General features: G+C 32.7%; 1 protein-coding gene across 5 annotated transcripts in view; it reads left to right on the forward strand.

The window, feature by feature from the left end:
• Nucleotides 1–13,360, forward strand: part of LOC123711730 — a 181,602-nt gene that overhangs the window by 67,136 nt on the left and 101,106 nt on the right. For all 5 annotated transcript variants that reach the window (XM_045664460.1, XM_045664494.1, XM_045664486.1 and 2 more), the window contains 6 exons: nucleotides 22–139; nucleotides 1,138–1,276; nucleotides 1,625–1,828; nucleotides 2,672–2,770; nucleotides 3,058–3,160; nucleotides 4,256–4,386. In XM_045664460.1, coding sequence (XP_045520416.1) covers nucleotides 22–139; nucleotides 1,138–1,276; nucleotides 1,625–1,828; nucleotides 2,672–2,770; nucleotides 3,058–3,160; nucleotides 4,256–4,386 — 794 coding nt within the window. The remainder of the gene's footprint in view (nucleotides 1–21; nucleotides 140–1,137; nucleotides 1,277–1,624; nucleotides 1,829–2,671; nucleotides 2,771–3,057; nucleotides 3,161–4,255; nucleotides 4,387–13,360) is intronic.

A 13,360-nucleotide genomic window follows, 5' to 3' on the forward strand; every position in this document is an offset into this window, starting at 1 on the left:
ATTGTCTAAATAAAATTCCAGGTTTCGAGAATTCGGCTATGAAGAGTAGCTTCTCCCTGTCTTCGCTGAAGAGTGCCGCTTACCCTAACGGACTTTGCGAACAGCTTGAGAGGCCATATCATAGTCTTACCAAAAAGAGGTAATAGCAATTACATATGGCAAACCGCTTACGATGTATTGTATCATCCATTAATACCAGTTTTACTTAAAGTATAAATCATTACGATTCAGTATAAATATAACTTATAATTTCTTTTACGGAGGTTGAAATCAGGAGTTCGAAGAGCTTAAATGCAGCGGTATGTATCAGGCACAGTAGGCTTACAAAGCATGCGTGCAAAGCATATCCGACTAATGAAACAAATACAGAAATCATAAACCAATACAAGGGCCACCAGCTTTTTTATTTCAAGTTATTTCTTACGTCATCATTTCTCTCATAACATATAACAAACTGATTAAATGCATATTTAAGTTCACTTAGCAGGGAAAGTAACGTATATTTAGGCATGCGGGTTACTTTTATCTTGTCTGGAATGTTGTAATGTGTAAGGTAACTAATCTATAAACACATATTCCTATCCTAGTTTTTAAACGCTAATCAGGTGTTATCAAAGGAAGTTTGTGTAATACAGTGATTAAGAAAGGATGACACGTTTTTTCAAGTTGACATTACGTCTAATAGTTGATGTATTGTATTTGAAGTATGTCGGCGCGAAAGCTATATTTTAATAGGCGCCTTTACGAGCGTGAGATTTTTAGTAATGGTAATAGTAGGTATATATAGTTAATTATGATAATATGTTCGTAATTATTCAATAATGCTCCTCTGCTACTGCGCTTCTATTTGTCAAAATTATTTTCTTTTGAGTTTTTCGTACGACTGATACAACAAAAACTTTTAAATTTGTAATAATTAATTGTGCTGTTTCTTATTACTTACGTATTATCATATATAAATTATTTCTCCAAATTCTTCCAACAATTTCTTATAAGCGACTCGCTCAAAAATGTGTTGGTCTTCGCGTAACCCAGAAGCGAATCCTTAAAATACGCTTATATTAGCTCTTTTTATTCCATGAAACGCAGTTATTTGCTCTTGGTGTCTCTAATTAATATGCTCATTGCAAATTCTAGGAAAGAGCCATGTCGCGAAGCATGGCGCAGAAGTTGGGGCTCAGCAGCGAGTGGGGGCAGCGTGGCCGACGATCTCTGGCCTCTGCTTCAGCATCATTATGACTATATTATGGATAACCAAATCATAGATAGCTGCAAGGTAAAAATACTTTTTAATAGAGTTTAAACGAGCGGCAGATATGGCCGGTAAATTTGAGCCCTTAATATGTAAAATGATAAAATACTAACTGTGTTAGAGACCTTAGTGGTAATACAGATAAATAGCGATGGTAAGGGCACAATTACAAATATTCGAACGAAATTGATTTCCTAAAACATTTGGCCGAAGACTACGCTTTGTGTGTTGCTATTTACGAATGCTTTTGAACGATATATGTTCGTGCTTTCATACAGTTCCAAATGTGCATAGAGAGTGCTTTTCATATTTATTTTTAAAAGTGAAAATTATTAATTTTCGTAACTTTAAAATAATATTAATCAATTACAGGAAGCGAACGGCGAGCTATTATCAAATAATCCGTCAGTACTGCAAAATAGACCACGGCTTCTTAATCATACGTCCAGCTTCAACCGCCAATGGTCGCTCAGTCAGCTGATATCGGAGTTCACGGAGCTCTGTCAATGGCTGACACATGTCCAAGAAGAAATATATTCTAGTCCAGAAAATTTGTCCAGCAGGAAACTGAGGACGGTAAGTAAAATTTTGTTAATTAATCTTATTTCAGTTTACTCATAAATATAATTTTGTTAAATGTTGTTTTAAATGCAATAAGTTCCTATAGAGCTCTATATATATATAGCGAGCGATCAAATCAAACTCAATTTCAGGTTAGTTCAGTAAAGTAGGCATTCAAATAGGGATCTAACAAGTTTTTTTTTATGAATTCGTTTTCGCTTTATTCGGTATGAAACTAGAACTATTGCTACTAGCAGAACTATTATAAGGCTTAGTTCTACTTCTTAAGGTGCAATATCTATGGCGATAAAATTTTAAACTATGACTATCTTAATATATTTAAATCTCCTGTCACGATGGTTGTCCGCGATGGACTCCTCAACTACTTAACCGATTTTAAATTTAATTGGCACACCGTGAGCAGTCTGGTCCAACTTAAGAGATATGATAGCTTAGATCTTTAATTATAATCGCAATTTTATTTTATTGCAAATTATTTGTCTATAATTAATTGATAGTCACAATTATCTGTTACCTCCAAAAGATTCTAACAGAAGTCGATACTTTTCGACTGGATTGAGTAAGTAATCAATAGATGGCACTGCTATGGTAAACCGACAAACGTGTCATATAAGCTAATACAGTGAAATTATTCTTTCGTGTCACGGTATTAAGGCTAACTAAAAGCACATTAAGGAGAAACGAAGTTCGCGGGGGCACCTAGTAACATATAAATTATTATAAGAATTGTTATGTCCACATACAGCTTGGCAATTTAAAGTCTTATTTGTTATGTTTTACTATCAAATTGAAAAAGGGATTTATTTCTAAATATAAACAATGACAACCCTATTTCAGAATCGTATGTCTGAGCTGGTGTCAGCTGAGCCACGTCGCGCGAAGTTCATCGAACAATCCTCTGCCATCCTCGACAGAATACCCGAGGCAGGCGCTGAGGTAAAAATTGTTTAAAAATCTTGAAGATATATTTTTAACTGAAAACAAACGTTATTTTCTTATAAAAGGAGTACATTTTTTTAAGTAGTTCTTTACTATTGGCTGTAATTCTATAATAGTGAATATTATATTATATGTAAGCCTATATAGTTTCCCATAAAAATAGTATCGTAACCAATCGAACTTAAAACATCCGTGATGAATGCATTGTATTAACAACGCAATTGATTTACCGTTCTACGGTAATGTCATGTTAAAGTCTGCATGAATAATATATTGTATTCCAGGTGGGATGGCGCATGGAACATCTAAACGTGAAGTGGGAGAGTCTCCGCCTGCTATTGAGTCCAGAACAGCAGCAGCGTGATGGAGACAACTCCGATACCGTTGGTTAGTTAAAATATTGGTAGCCTATAGATAAATTAGCTATTTAAATATGGAAACCTTCCTAAAAGTTAAAATTTTAAGTGTTAATTTTATAGAATTGGTTACGCTGTTTCCAATTGTCATTGTCACAAGGTTGATATATTATATTATAGTTAATACCGGCTATTAAACGCCATTTTTAAAATAAATCATTTAAATACCTGCCATCTAGTGGTAGTGTTACATAAACTGTTTTATGTGTGTGCTGCCATCTCTTATTATTGATTAGTACTACAGTTGATTATGAGCCTCGGCAATTTAGGTTTTGTTTAAGCTGTAACCCGCGGTTTTACTTTAATATATATTGAATTTAAATGATACTGTATATTACAAATGGGAACGAGTTAATTCTTGTAATTATAAGGAATAATGTATTTTAATCAATAATAAAAAAGCTTTTATACACTTTCCTCATCATAAAAGGTGTTCTAGAAAAAATATGTACAATGTAAATTTTAATATAACAATAGTGTAGACGAGTAAGATTATTATCGACCTTGTCTGTACTCTGATAAACCAATGATTGATGCTATGATAACTTAAGATCGCTAAGTTTATACAGGATTAAAGTGGTTTGGAAAATAGTAACATTGTATTGTTCGCATAAGTGAAACCAAATAAAATATTTGGTAATATTTTCATAACTTAAATTTGTGGTAAGAATTATAAATTTTCCTATAAAAATATTTTGTAAACCTTATAATATTTTTTTTTGGGATGGAATTTAAATAAAAATATTTTTTATTGTATAATTAATTTAGGATGGTTGTAGGATATCTAAACAGTTTAAAAATATCATATTGGCTCTCAGCTACAACTTTGATTTTGAGACAGCGAGAATCAAGCTGGTACGATACAGATAATCCTGCTAAGTATAAGTTAAGTTAAAGCTATTTTTCTTTTAAATTCTGTAGGATATTTTTTTTGCATATTTGACAACAAACATTCGCACGAAAATCTGATCCTAAATATCTGAGTTATAAATCCGGTAAATAGTCCACAATCTAGTTCATATAAATACAGTTCAATTAATGCAATATTATAATATTTTGTTATTAGACACTGCCCACGAACTCCGCTGCCTTCGCCGTTGGTTACACGGAATGGAAGGCCGCTTACCACCGCCCTCGCTTGCCGCTGCTCGTGCCGCACCCTACCATGAGCTGATGCGAAAACTACGCGAACACCAGGTTAGTTCACATTATGTATCAACTGGTTATTGAAAATATAATTATGTATCCCCGTTGGTGGTTGATATTCTTGGTATTCATAATACATAATTAAGATCAAATAAATCGTTTGTGTGTATTAAAACCATGAATAATGTTATCCTTTTCGCGAAAGCCTCAGGTACTCGCAAGGAAGTTTTGAAATAAGCTATTATTAACTACGGGATCAGGTGCCTTAGCCTTTGAAATAAGTTCCCAAAAATGTTGGTAAAATCAGTCAGTTCAACACTTAACATTCATGGTACGGTAAGATACTTTAAATTAGTTTGGTTGCTGACGACAAATAATAATAGTATTTTCTCCGTTGGCGTATTGATTTTAAGTAACCTGTTTATTTTAGCGCCATCTAGCGAGGCAGTACTGCTTTCTGACAATATATGTACAGGAGATTTAGGACTGAATTTAAAAACGTTTTGTCTGAACTTACCACTTAAGTAATGGGTATGCAATCATAGTATAAAGAATAATAATAGCGGTAATCTGCTCGTTTTGGTGCTTAAATAGCATGTCAAGATGAAACTTCCTAAGGAGGCATTTAATGCGAAACCTTTAGTTATATTTTGATGTATATGGCTTAGCTTATCAACTCTGTTAGTTCTGCTAGCAGAGATGGAGTTTGATTTTAAAAATTGCTATATACTGACACAAAAAAATTAAAGCCTTTGCTGAAACAAGGAATTCATACACGGATATAACGATCCAAGCCGAACTTATTCCATTTTGTTAGATAAAATTAATTCCATGTTATGCCACGACAATGCTCTAATTATGTTCGTACATTATCGTTATTCGTTCCTGGTGTTACAATAATGAGGCCAGATTATCAACGAGCGTAACTTCGTGACGTGTGCTGCACGAGTTGTTTTACATATACTGATGCAGTTTACTTACTTCTCTCAGTTGGGAAAAATACTTTATTATGAAAAATAGTATGCTTAATTTTTCGTAGATTTAATTTTTAAGGTTGTACTTGAAAATAGCCTAACCGATACATGCTCTATTCTCGGCTTGTCTCAAGGCACTACGGATTTATATACATATTAGCCTTATATGAGTACTGTAACTTAGTTATTAATACTTTAATAATTATTTATGTAACACTGTAGAAATTGTCTTCAAAACATGTTTAAAAAATATAAGCAGTCGTGCTCATGAAATGTAAAACAATAAATTTGCTTACTAGTGTTACTACCTACTTGTATTTCGGAATTAGGTGCCCAGAGAGTAATATTTTTATATCATGTAGAGAATTTTACAATCGCTTACAATTATGGCTCCTTACGATATAAGTCAAGATGTTCTTGAATTCACTTCAGAAATAAAATCTTATTGTGTTTTAGATAGAGAAGTCTCATTATGTGCACAATCAATAATTATTTAACAGAAAAATCCGTGAATATACCCATAATTTCCTAATTTACAAGTCTGTGCACTGTGACAAAACCTTATTCTTACTCCATAGGTTTTGTCGCATAATACAGTGTTTACTTTCTTTTCCGTACTTTAATGATAATTTTGATCCAGTCCGATAAGCTTTAAGTACAAAAGTAACACGACTTACTATAACATTTATTAGTCTTGTGTTACGTAAACAATGAATATTTCACGTATGGTGGGTCCTCGATAAGTATTTTCTTATATAATAAAAAAAAACATATTGTTTGATGTATGGTTTTTTAATCTGTATTAATATAATTTAAACTTAGAACGTGTTCACACCAATGAAGTAGTTTAAAAATATTCGATAAATGGTAATTTATACCGTATGTTATATTCAGATGTGTGGACAGTGGGTTTCAGTCCAGAACAACCATGTAATGTGTGTAATGTTTCCATAAAAGTTGTGCTGCCGTCCATTAAACTATATTTAATTAAATCCTACTAATATTATAAACGCGAAGCTTTGTAAGGATGGATGGATGTTTGTTACTATTTCACGTAAAAACTACTGCAAGGTTTTTAATGAAACAAAAATATAGGTTATACATCAGAATAACACATAGGCTACAATTTATAAAGATATTGTGTGAATGGTCCAAAATATCAAGTAAGTAGGAAAAAAATTACCATCTACGAGTTATTCTGGCGTGCGCTGCAATAACTGCTAGAGTTAAACATATGTAATGTGATGATGGCAAAGACCATACTGCAGTAGCTACCCATAGGCTTATGATTAGGGCTCTGCAGTGCTTACCGTATTTCCCATGTTGACAATTTTGTTACGATATTATATTGCGACAAAATTAAAAATAAATCAATGGCGCTACAACCTTTTTAGGACTGGGCCTCAGATTCTGTATCTGTTTCATGGTAAATCGAATAGGCATATAAGTGATTAGCCTTCTGTGCCTGACGCATGCCGTTGATTTTTTGGGTCTAAGGCAAGCCGGTTTCCTCCCGATGTTTTCCATCACCGTTGGAGCTAATGCTAGAACGAAAATCTATAGGGATGAGAGTCGCACGCTGAAGCCACTTCGGTCAACACTGCTCTTATATTACGACTGTAATATCTAAATCTTATCAGGCTGTTTTTTAAATGCGACCCAAAAATTATTCATGTGATAATTTTAATGTCATTATATTAGTTATTTTCTACGCCTCGCTAATATAAGCCAGTAGAAATACTAATCCTGCGCAGACAAAGTCGCGGGCACCAGCTAGTGTTAACTAAATTTAAATTTTAATAAAAGGTGTGACAGCGGTTTTCCAGTAACACCATGATTAGAGTTTTTCTCTTACCATACAAGATCTGTAATTAACATTAGAAAGTTTATCTCGTGCTCATCAGATGACCTGTATTGTTTAATTGGCTTATCATATTCGCACGTGTAATGAGCACGTAAAGCTCACTGAATGGATAATTTAATTGTTAGCGTTGTCGGATGAAAGCAATTCAAAGGATCTATACGCATGAAAAAACAAAATCTGTGTATATATAAAATTCTCATGTCACAATGTTTGATCCCATACTCCTCCGAAACGGCTCGACCGATGCTTGTTAATTTTTTATGCATATTCAGTAAGTCTGAGAATCGGCTACTATCTATTTTTCAAACCCCTAAGTGATAAGGGGTGACCACTCCCTAGTTTTTATTATAGTAGATAGGTTATTTTTATAGAACAAATAAAATGTTTCCTGGAAATAATAAACATGGCGAAACGATGTTTGCCGGGTCAGCTACTATGATATAAAATTATGATAGTAGATAGGTAGGTATATATATAAGTACGTGGTTAGGTATATATAATATATGGTATTAGGTATATAATTATATAATATATATAAACTAGAGTACCTACAGATAACACCAAAATAACACTACCGGGTTTAACCTCGGTATACATTTTCGTAAAAAAATGGCCGTCCAGGAGCCTTTAGTTGGTAGAAGCATTGTTTTAACAATCTTTCATTACCCGCGTATTTGTTTATGGACACTCAGTTGATATTAAATACTGACGCCTGAAAAATACTTATAGTCACAGTCATCGCGTGTTTGTGGTATATAAGGAAGTAGGTACGCTCGTTTGAAGTAATATAATAATTGTTAGGTATATGAAATGGAATAGAGCCTTCCAAATAATAATTCAATTGTCTAAGCAATCCAATATATTCGCAAAGTTATTCCGAAATCTATAATACATTAAGAAATAGAAAAATTTACTAATTCGATTTGTCAGACTTTCTACTTATGGAAAATATTCAATTTGTGTGTGAATCTAAATTGTAATTTCTATTCTAGGGTCGCATAACTATACGTATATAATCGAGGAATGTAACCGTAATTTTACTGTTTCTGCCATCTGTGGTCCAAAGATGCTTTATATATTTTTAATTTAATTCTATATTTCAATTATTTTTTATATTATATATCTTAATTATTATTTTTATATTGGTGAAAATTGTACAAAAATATGTTCAATTTTCAACCGCATTTTATAAGATGTAATATTTGAATATTAACTTAAAACAGTATATATGGTACAACCGTAAGACTTGACTATGAATGACCTTAGCATGAACAGTTACCATTGAAGCTTCATAACTTTATCATAACACAATCTATAAATCATAGACAGGTACAAACAACGTCCATTTCCTATGATTGTATTTAAAATCCACAACGCCATCACCATTTCTCCTTGCTCGTACAGCGCGCACAAACGCTCAATAAATCTCAGGCATACGTTATGGAGATTGTAGGGAGCCTATTTTTGAGTTACACAAATGCGTTGGTTATTTATTGCTTATTCATGAGATATCAGTATATAAAACGTTTACGACTAAAGATGGTCGTTTAGGCCTTAAACTATAAAAGGTTTGGTAATTTATATTTAAAAAAGTATATAAGATTATGGATATTATCTTGTGTTCAATGTCCTATAAATGATAGAGTATTTATTAGATTTTAATAAAATCAAAATCAGTTATCGAAGATTTGGTTTTAACTAAGTGTGTGATTATCTAAACGCGAATTTTTGCCATACGTTTGTTTCCAATTCCAATCCGTGGCTAATCGCTTCATTGAGACGAACACAATACAATTATTTCACGCTCGTCATAATAAAACAAAACTAACACACTTTTGTATCTAAAATATTAGTTGTTATACGAAATTATTCAAATTAAAATAAAAAAAAGATACTATGAACTTTTAAATCAAACTGTGTAGTAGACATATTTAAATAAAAATATTGTATTTTATGATTTTAGTGAACATGATATACAATTTTATTTGCCGCTATTAATTGTTAATAAATTGATAAAAAACAACTAATACTAACAATGGTTTAAAGTATAAGGAAAAGAACGTACGTACGTATATTTTTGCTGGAATATAGAAAATCACAGACAGTGTAACATTATCGAAATAATGTTAAAGATCAGTGTAGTAGTTATTCATTACAAACAAAGTATAAAAGTTAATGTAATATGTGTATTATAAATATGTTATAGTCTAGATAACCCCAAGTAAATATATATAATGTAAATAACATTATGGACGTCTTCATATTTTAAGTACAAGTTTTTACTATATTGCATTTTATTTATCATTTACGGCTTAGAATACAGTTGGTATTTAATAGTGCAATAGATTAGTAAAGGCCTTGTTCTGCTCTGACAATTACAAAAAGTAGGCGCAGGTTTCAACCCGTCCTGTGTACTATAGCGCCGCGGTGATTGCGTTTGTCACTAAAGCGGGCGGAAGAAGACGCGCGCGCGATCATAAATTTTGCTAGCTTTAGGCGCGCTCTTTAAACGAGCGTCTTGTTAGGATAAAACGATTAGTTAATAATGTAGAAATACATTACGCTAAGTGACTTAACTAAAATATTTTTAAATGAAAATTCAAAAATCGTTGCGTCTATGGAATTATTACCTTTTGTTAACAAGTAGTCAGCGCACACGTTGACATGCCCTACAACATGCCCTGCGGTGATGAAGGGTTGTTGACACTTGCGGGAGTTTGTTACCTGTGAACCGGTGTGCTATGTTATATATATATATTTGTTTTACACCCATAAGAATAGCATGTGCATAGTTACACAAAAATCATGTTTTAGCGACGTTAATTCATACAGTAAAAGTACAGTACACATATTGTACCGATAAATTACAACCTGTTATAATGCGTCTCTAATATGTATAAGATACCTCATAGTTTGAGTTGATTTTTGATTGGCGTAGGCGAGGCAGAGAGAACAAAATGAGGCGGAAATAAATTCATTCAACGGCTTAATTAGAACGATTCAATGTAGGCGTTAATCCGAGGTGATATAAACAGTGATTTAAATGCAAACGATTATGTCGCACTCGATAACTATATCGATTTCGACTCGAATACAATTTGAATCGAGATGTTTGAATCGTTGAGTTGGGTGATTAATAAATTTATCGACGGTAAGATCAGTTGCTTTCGCTTCGAGATTTATACGGTTTTAATTAACATTCGTTGTTGCTTGTTGCGTTTAGTTTTAACTAGAAACTGGACAGGGGAACGTGTGCCCAACATCTAGATCAGATTTAATGACCATTGATTTGAGATTGCTTAGCTTGTTTAGGATGCCCTGGACTTTCTTAAATCTCGCAACGGTTTTGGATTATCTATTGTTTTATTAATTTTAGAGGGTTAGGGGTTAACATAGACACGGTGCATGATTTTAGTCAATTTTATGTTTGTCAAAGTGTATTTCCGCCACATTTTTATTCTTATCTTTGAAGCTACTTAAAGACACTTCTCTAATTATAATTTGTATTTTCATATATCTTGTATGTGTGAAGTGTCTGTTATGTTCCCTTATTTGAGAAAATCCTATGTAATTCTTTCGGTCGAAAATCGTTGTTAATTTTGTGATCCAAAGATCTGAAAGTCCTTTCAGTTCAATCTTTAGTAAATTGTTCAACCCACAAATATGTATAGTTGAAGAAACACCTTAAGAAACTGTTGTATGCAATTCCAACAAAAGTCAATAATGTAACATATATGGAAATAACAGTGATTATATAAACATTAGTAACACAAGAAGGTATTCAGGTATGAATATCTTGCTTAATACAGATAACTTTTTATTTACCTCCTAAAATTATACAGTTAAGTTATTGACAAACCTAAGTAAGCGATCACTAAAGTAACGAAGGTAGTTCATAAAACGAGTACAGTCCATAAACTAGGAAAAACAAAGTTCAGGAAACCATAGATTCTAGGGTCGACAATTGGCAGCAGCGGAAATATTTTTCAAAGATTAGAACCAGTTACAACGATTAAGGAGTTGAGGTTATTTCTCAAGTCGGTGAGGAGATAACATCGTGCCCCCCGGTAGCAGGAAGGTGTAAGGAAAGCGAAAATTATGCTTTGTTGAAAGGAAACTTCGAACTATACTTTCTTCTATAATATGTTTCTTTAATTAATTTCGGATATGCCAAGTCTGTGTACTTGCAATAGATACGGTTATGAATGCAATGATGAATTATGATGACCCTTAGATAATTTATATTTCATTGTTTGGATACTTTTCTCGTTAGCCGAATTCAAAATACCAGAAAGTATTTCAAAAGGAAATCGTATACCACCTACGATTCTTCACGTATATTTTTCAAGAACGTAGAACACTTGTCTATCGTGCTAAAAAGTGTTTTACGCTAGACCTTTAATTAAATATGATATGAGGCAGAAATATAAAAGTTTTACGCCTTTCAACAAGTTATTATGATAATAAAACGTCTTTGTTATTCCACACATGCGCTGATATAGTGGTCTAATCTTTTTTGCAAATTTAGAAAGTTGCGAAAGTGGTCTCACTACGCAATAAGATAATGTTGTGTGGCAAAAATCAGTAACAATGCTCGCCTGCAGTGCCCCAGGGTACTGACGTCGAGTGACTTGAGAAAATTAACTGCATAATATTAGTACGGAATTGCGTATTAACCAATCTAAGTCGGAATTTCGGGTAGAGTTGGATAACGTGACGTTTGACAGGGAAATAATAGGTTTATTACAAAATATGTACAACTCATTTGTAAACTAGTGTGGGTCAGCCTGTACTCATATATATAGTATACTTACATTAAAGTTGCATTGATCTTTAAAACAAGTGAGATTTTAGCAAAACATCCTACTCCTAATGGAGTACCTGCCTATAATTAATTACTAAACATATAATACCCGCATATTCATAAATCATTATACGCATAACAGAGTTGTAAAACTAATAATATTAACAAAAAAACCTAATTAAAAAGCTTAAATAAACCAATCAGATGCTTACGGTTTCACCGATGTCAAAGGGCCTCGTTAACCGTGTAATTCATACTACATACAATTGGTGGTTCTACGGCTCAATTATCGCGTGCATATCTTCATCTCGGTAGGTGATAGGTCACTTGCTACGCGTATTGCCCTCTGGACTGAAATACTCAGAAATACTGCAATTTTAACTTTCACTCACATTCGCCTGGAAGCCTTTCCTCTTTTGACGCTATTCAATCTGATAATTACGTCCGTGGCTAATTTAAATCATTATAATTTAGTTTTGTTGGGAAAGTTTGTAATCATTTATTTTCGCGTTTGTTTCAGATTTGATTACTTTTTAATGTTGTAAAATTCTGAAAATAATTTTCAGAATCTAGAAAATATTCAGTTTAGTAATTAGGTTTTACGTAACCGTCGAAGATTCTTTCAAATTATGTATATAATCTGTACTAATATTCGTAATATTGGAGGGTAGATTCAAATAATATTGCCTGCCTCTATCTTGTCAGCGCCTTTCAGTTATCTTATAATTGAAGTAATTTATAATAGCCCGCTTTTATATCATCGTATCGGTTTCATTAAGTTGCTTTCTGTATTAATGTTAGTCAATTTTGCAATTCACTACGTCCTATCTCAATATCTGCATACAGTACGTATTTGGTACTATCGTAATGGCGGGTCTCGGCTAACGTTTTAGATTGGTTACAATTAATTAGACTTTCACGCTTTGGAACTAGATTTAATAACAAATTTCCGCACCTGCCACAATTTGAAGTGGACGATTTATCTCTTTCCTTACTAATAAAATAAAATAGATTTATTGTTGGTATTATGCGTGTGAGAATAAGTAATAGCTTGATCAATTTCCTAGGAATTAGTAATGGTACTTTAAAACGACCTCAGTATTTATGTAACAAATTAGTTCTAATAAGAAAATTGTATAATCATACCGTTTTGTCGGAGTAGGTATTATAGATAAGTTAGAATATCTAAAGGTTTTATTTGTAAGGGTAGCTGATAGTACGCTTATCTTATCCGTTATCGGTTGCTTTCGTGAATTATTTATTCACTTGTCTAGCAAACTATGTAACTGTCTTTATATATTAGCTGGTTCATTACCATGACAACTAATTTATTCTATGGCATTTTTATTGATAAAGCAATCTATTGTTGTACTCTAATACAGG

This window comes from Pieris brassicae, chromosome 1 (genome assembly GCF_905147105.1).
Source record: "Pieris brassicae chromosome 1, ilPieBrab1.1, whole genome shotgun sequence".
NCBI lineage: Eukaryota > Metazoa > Arthropoda > Insecta > Lepidoptera > Pieridae > Pieris > Pieris brassicae.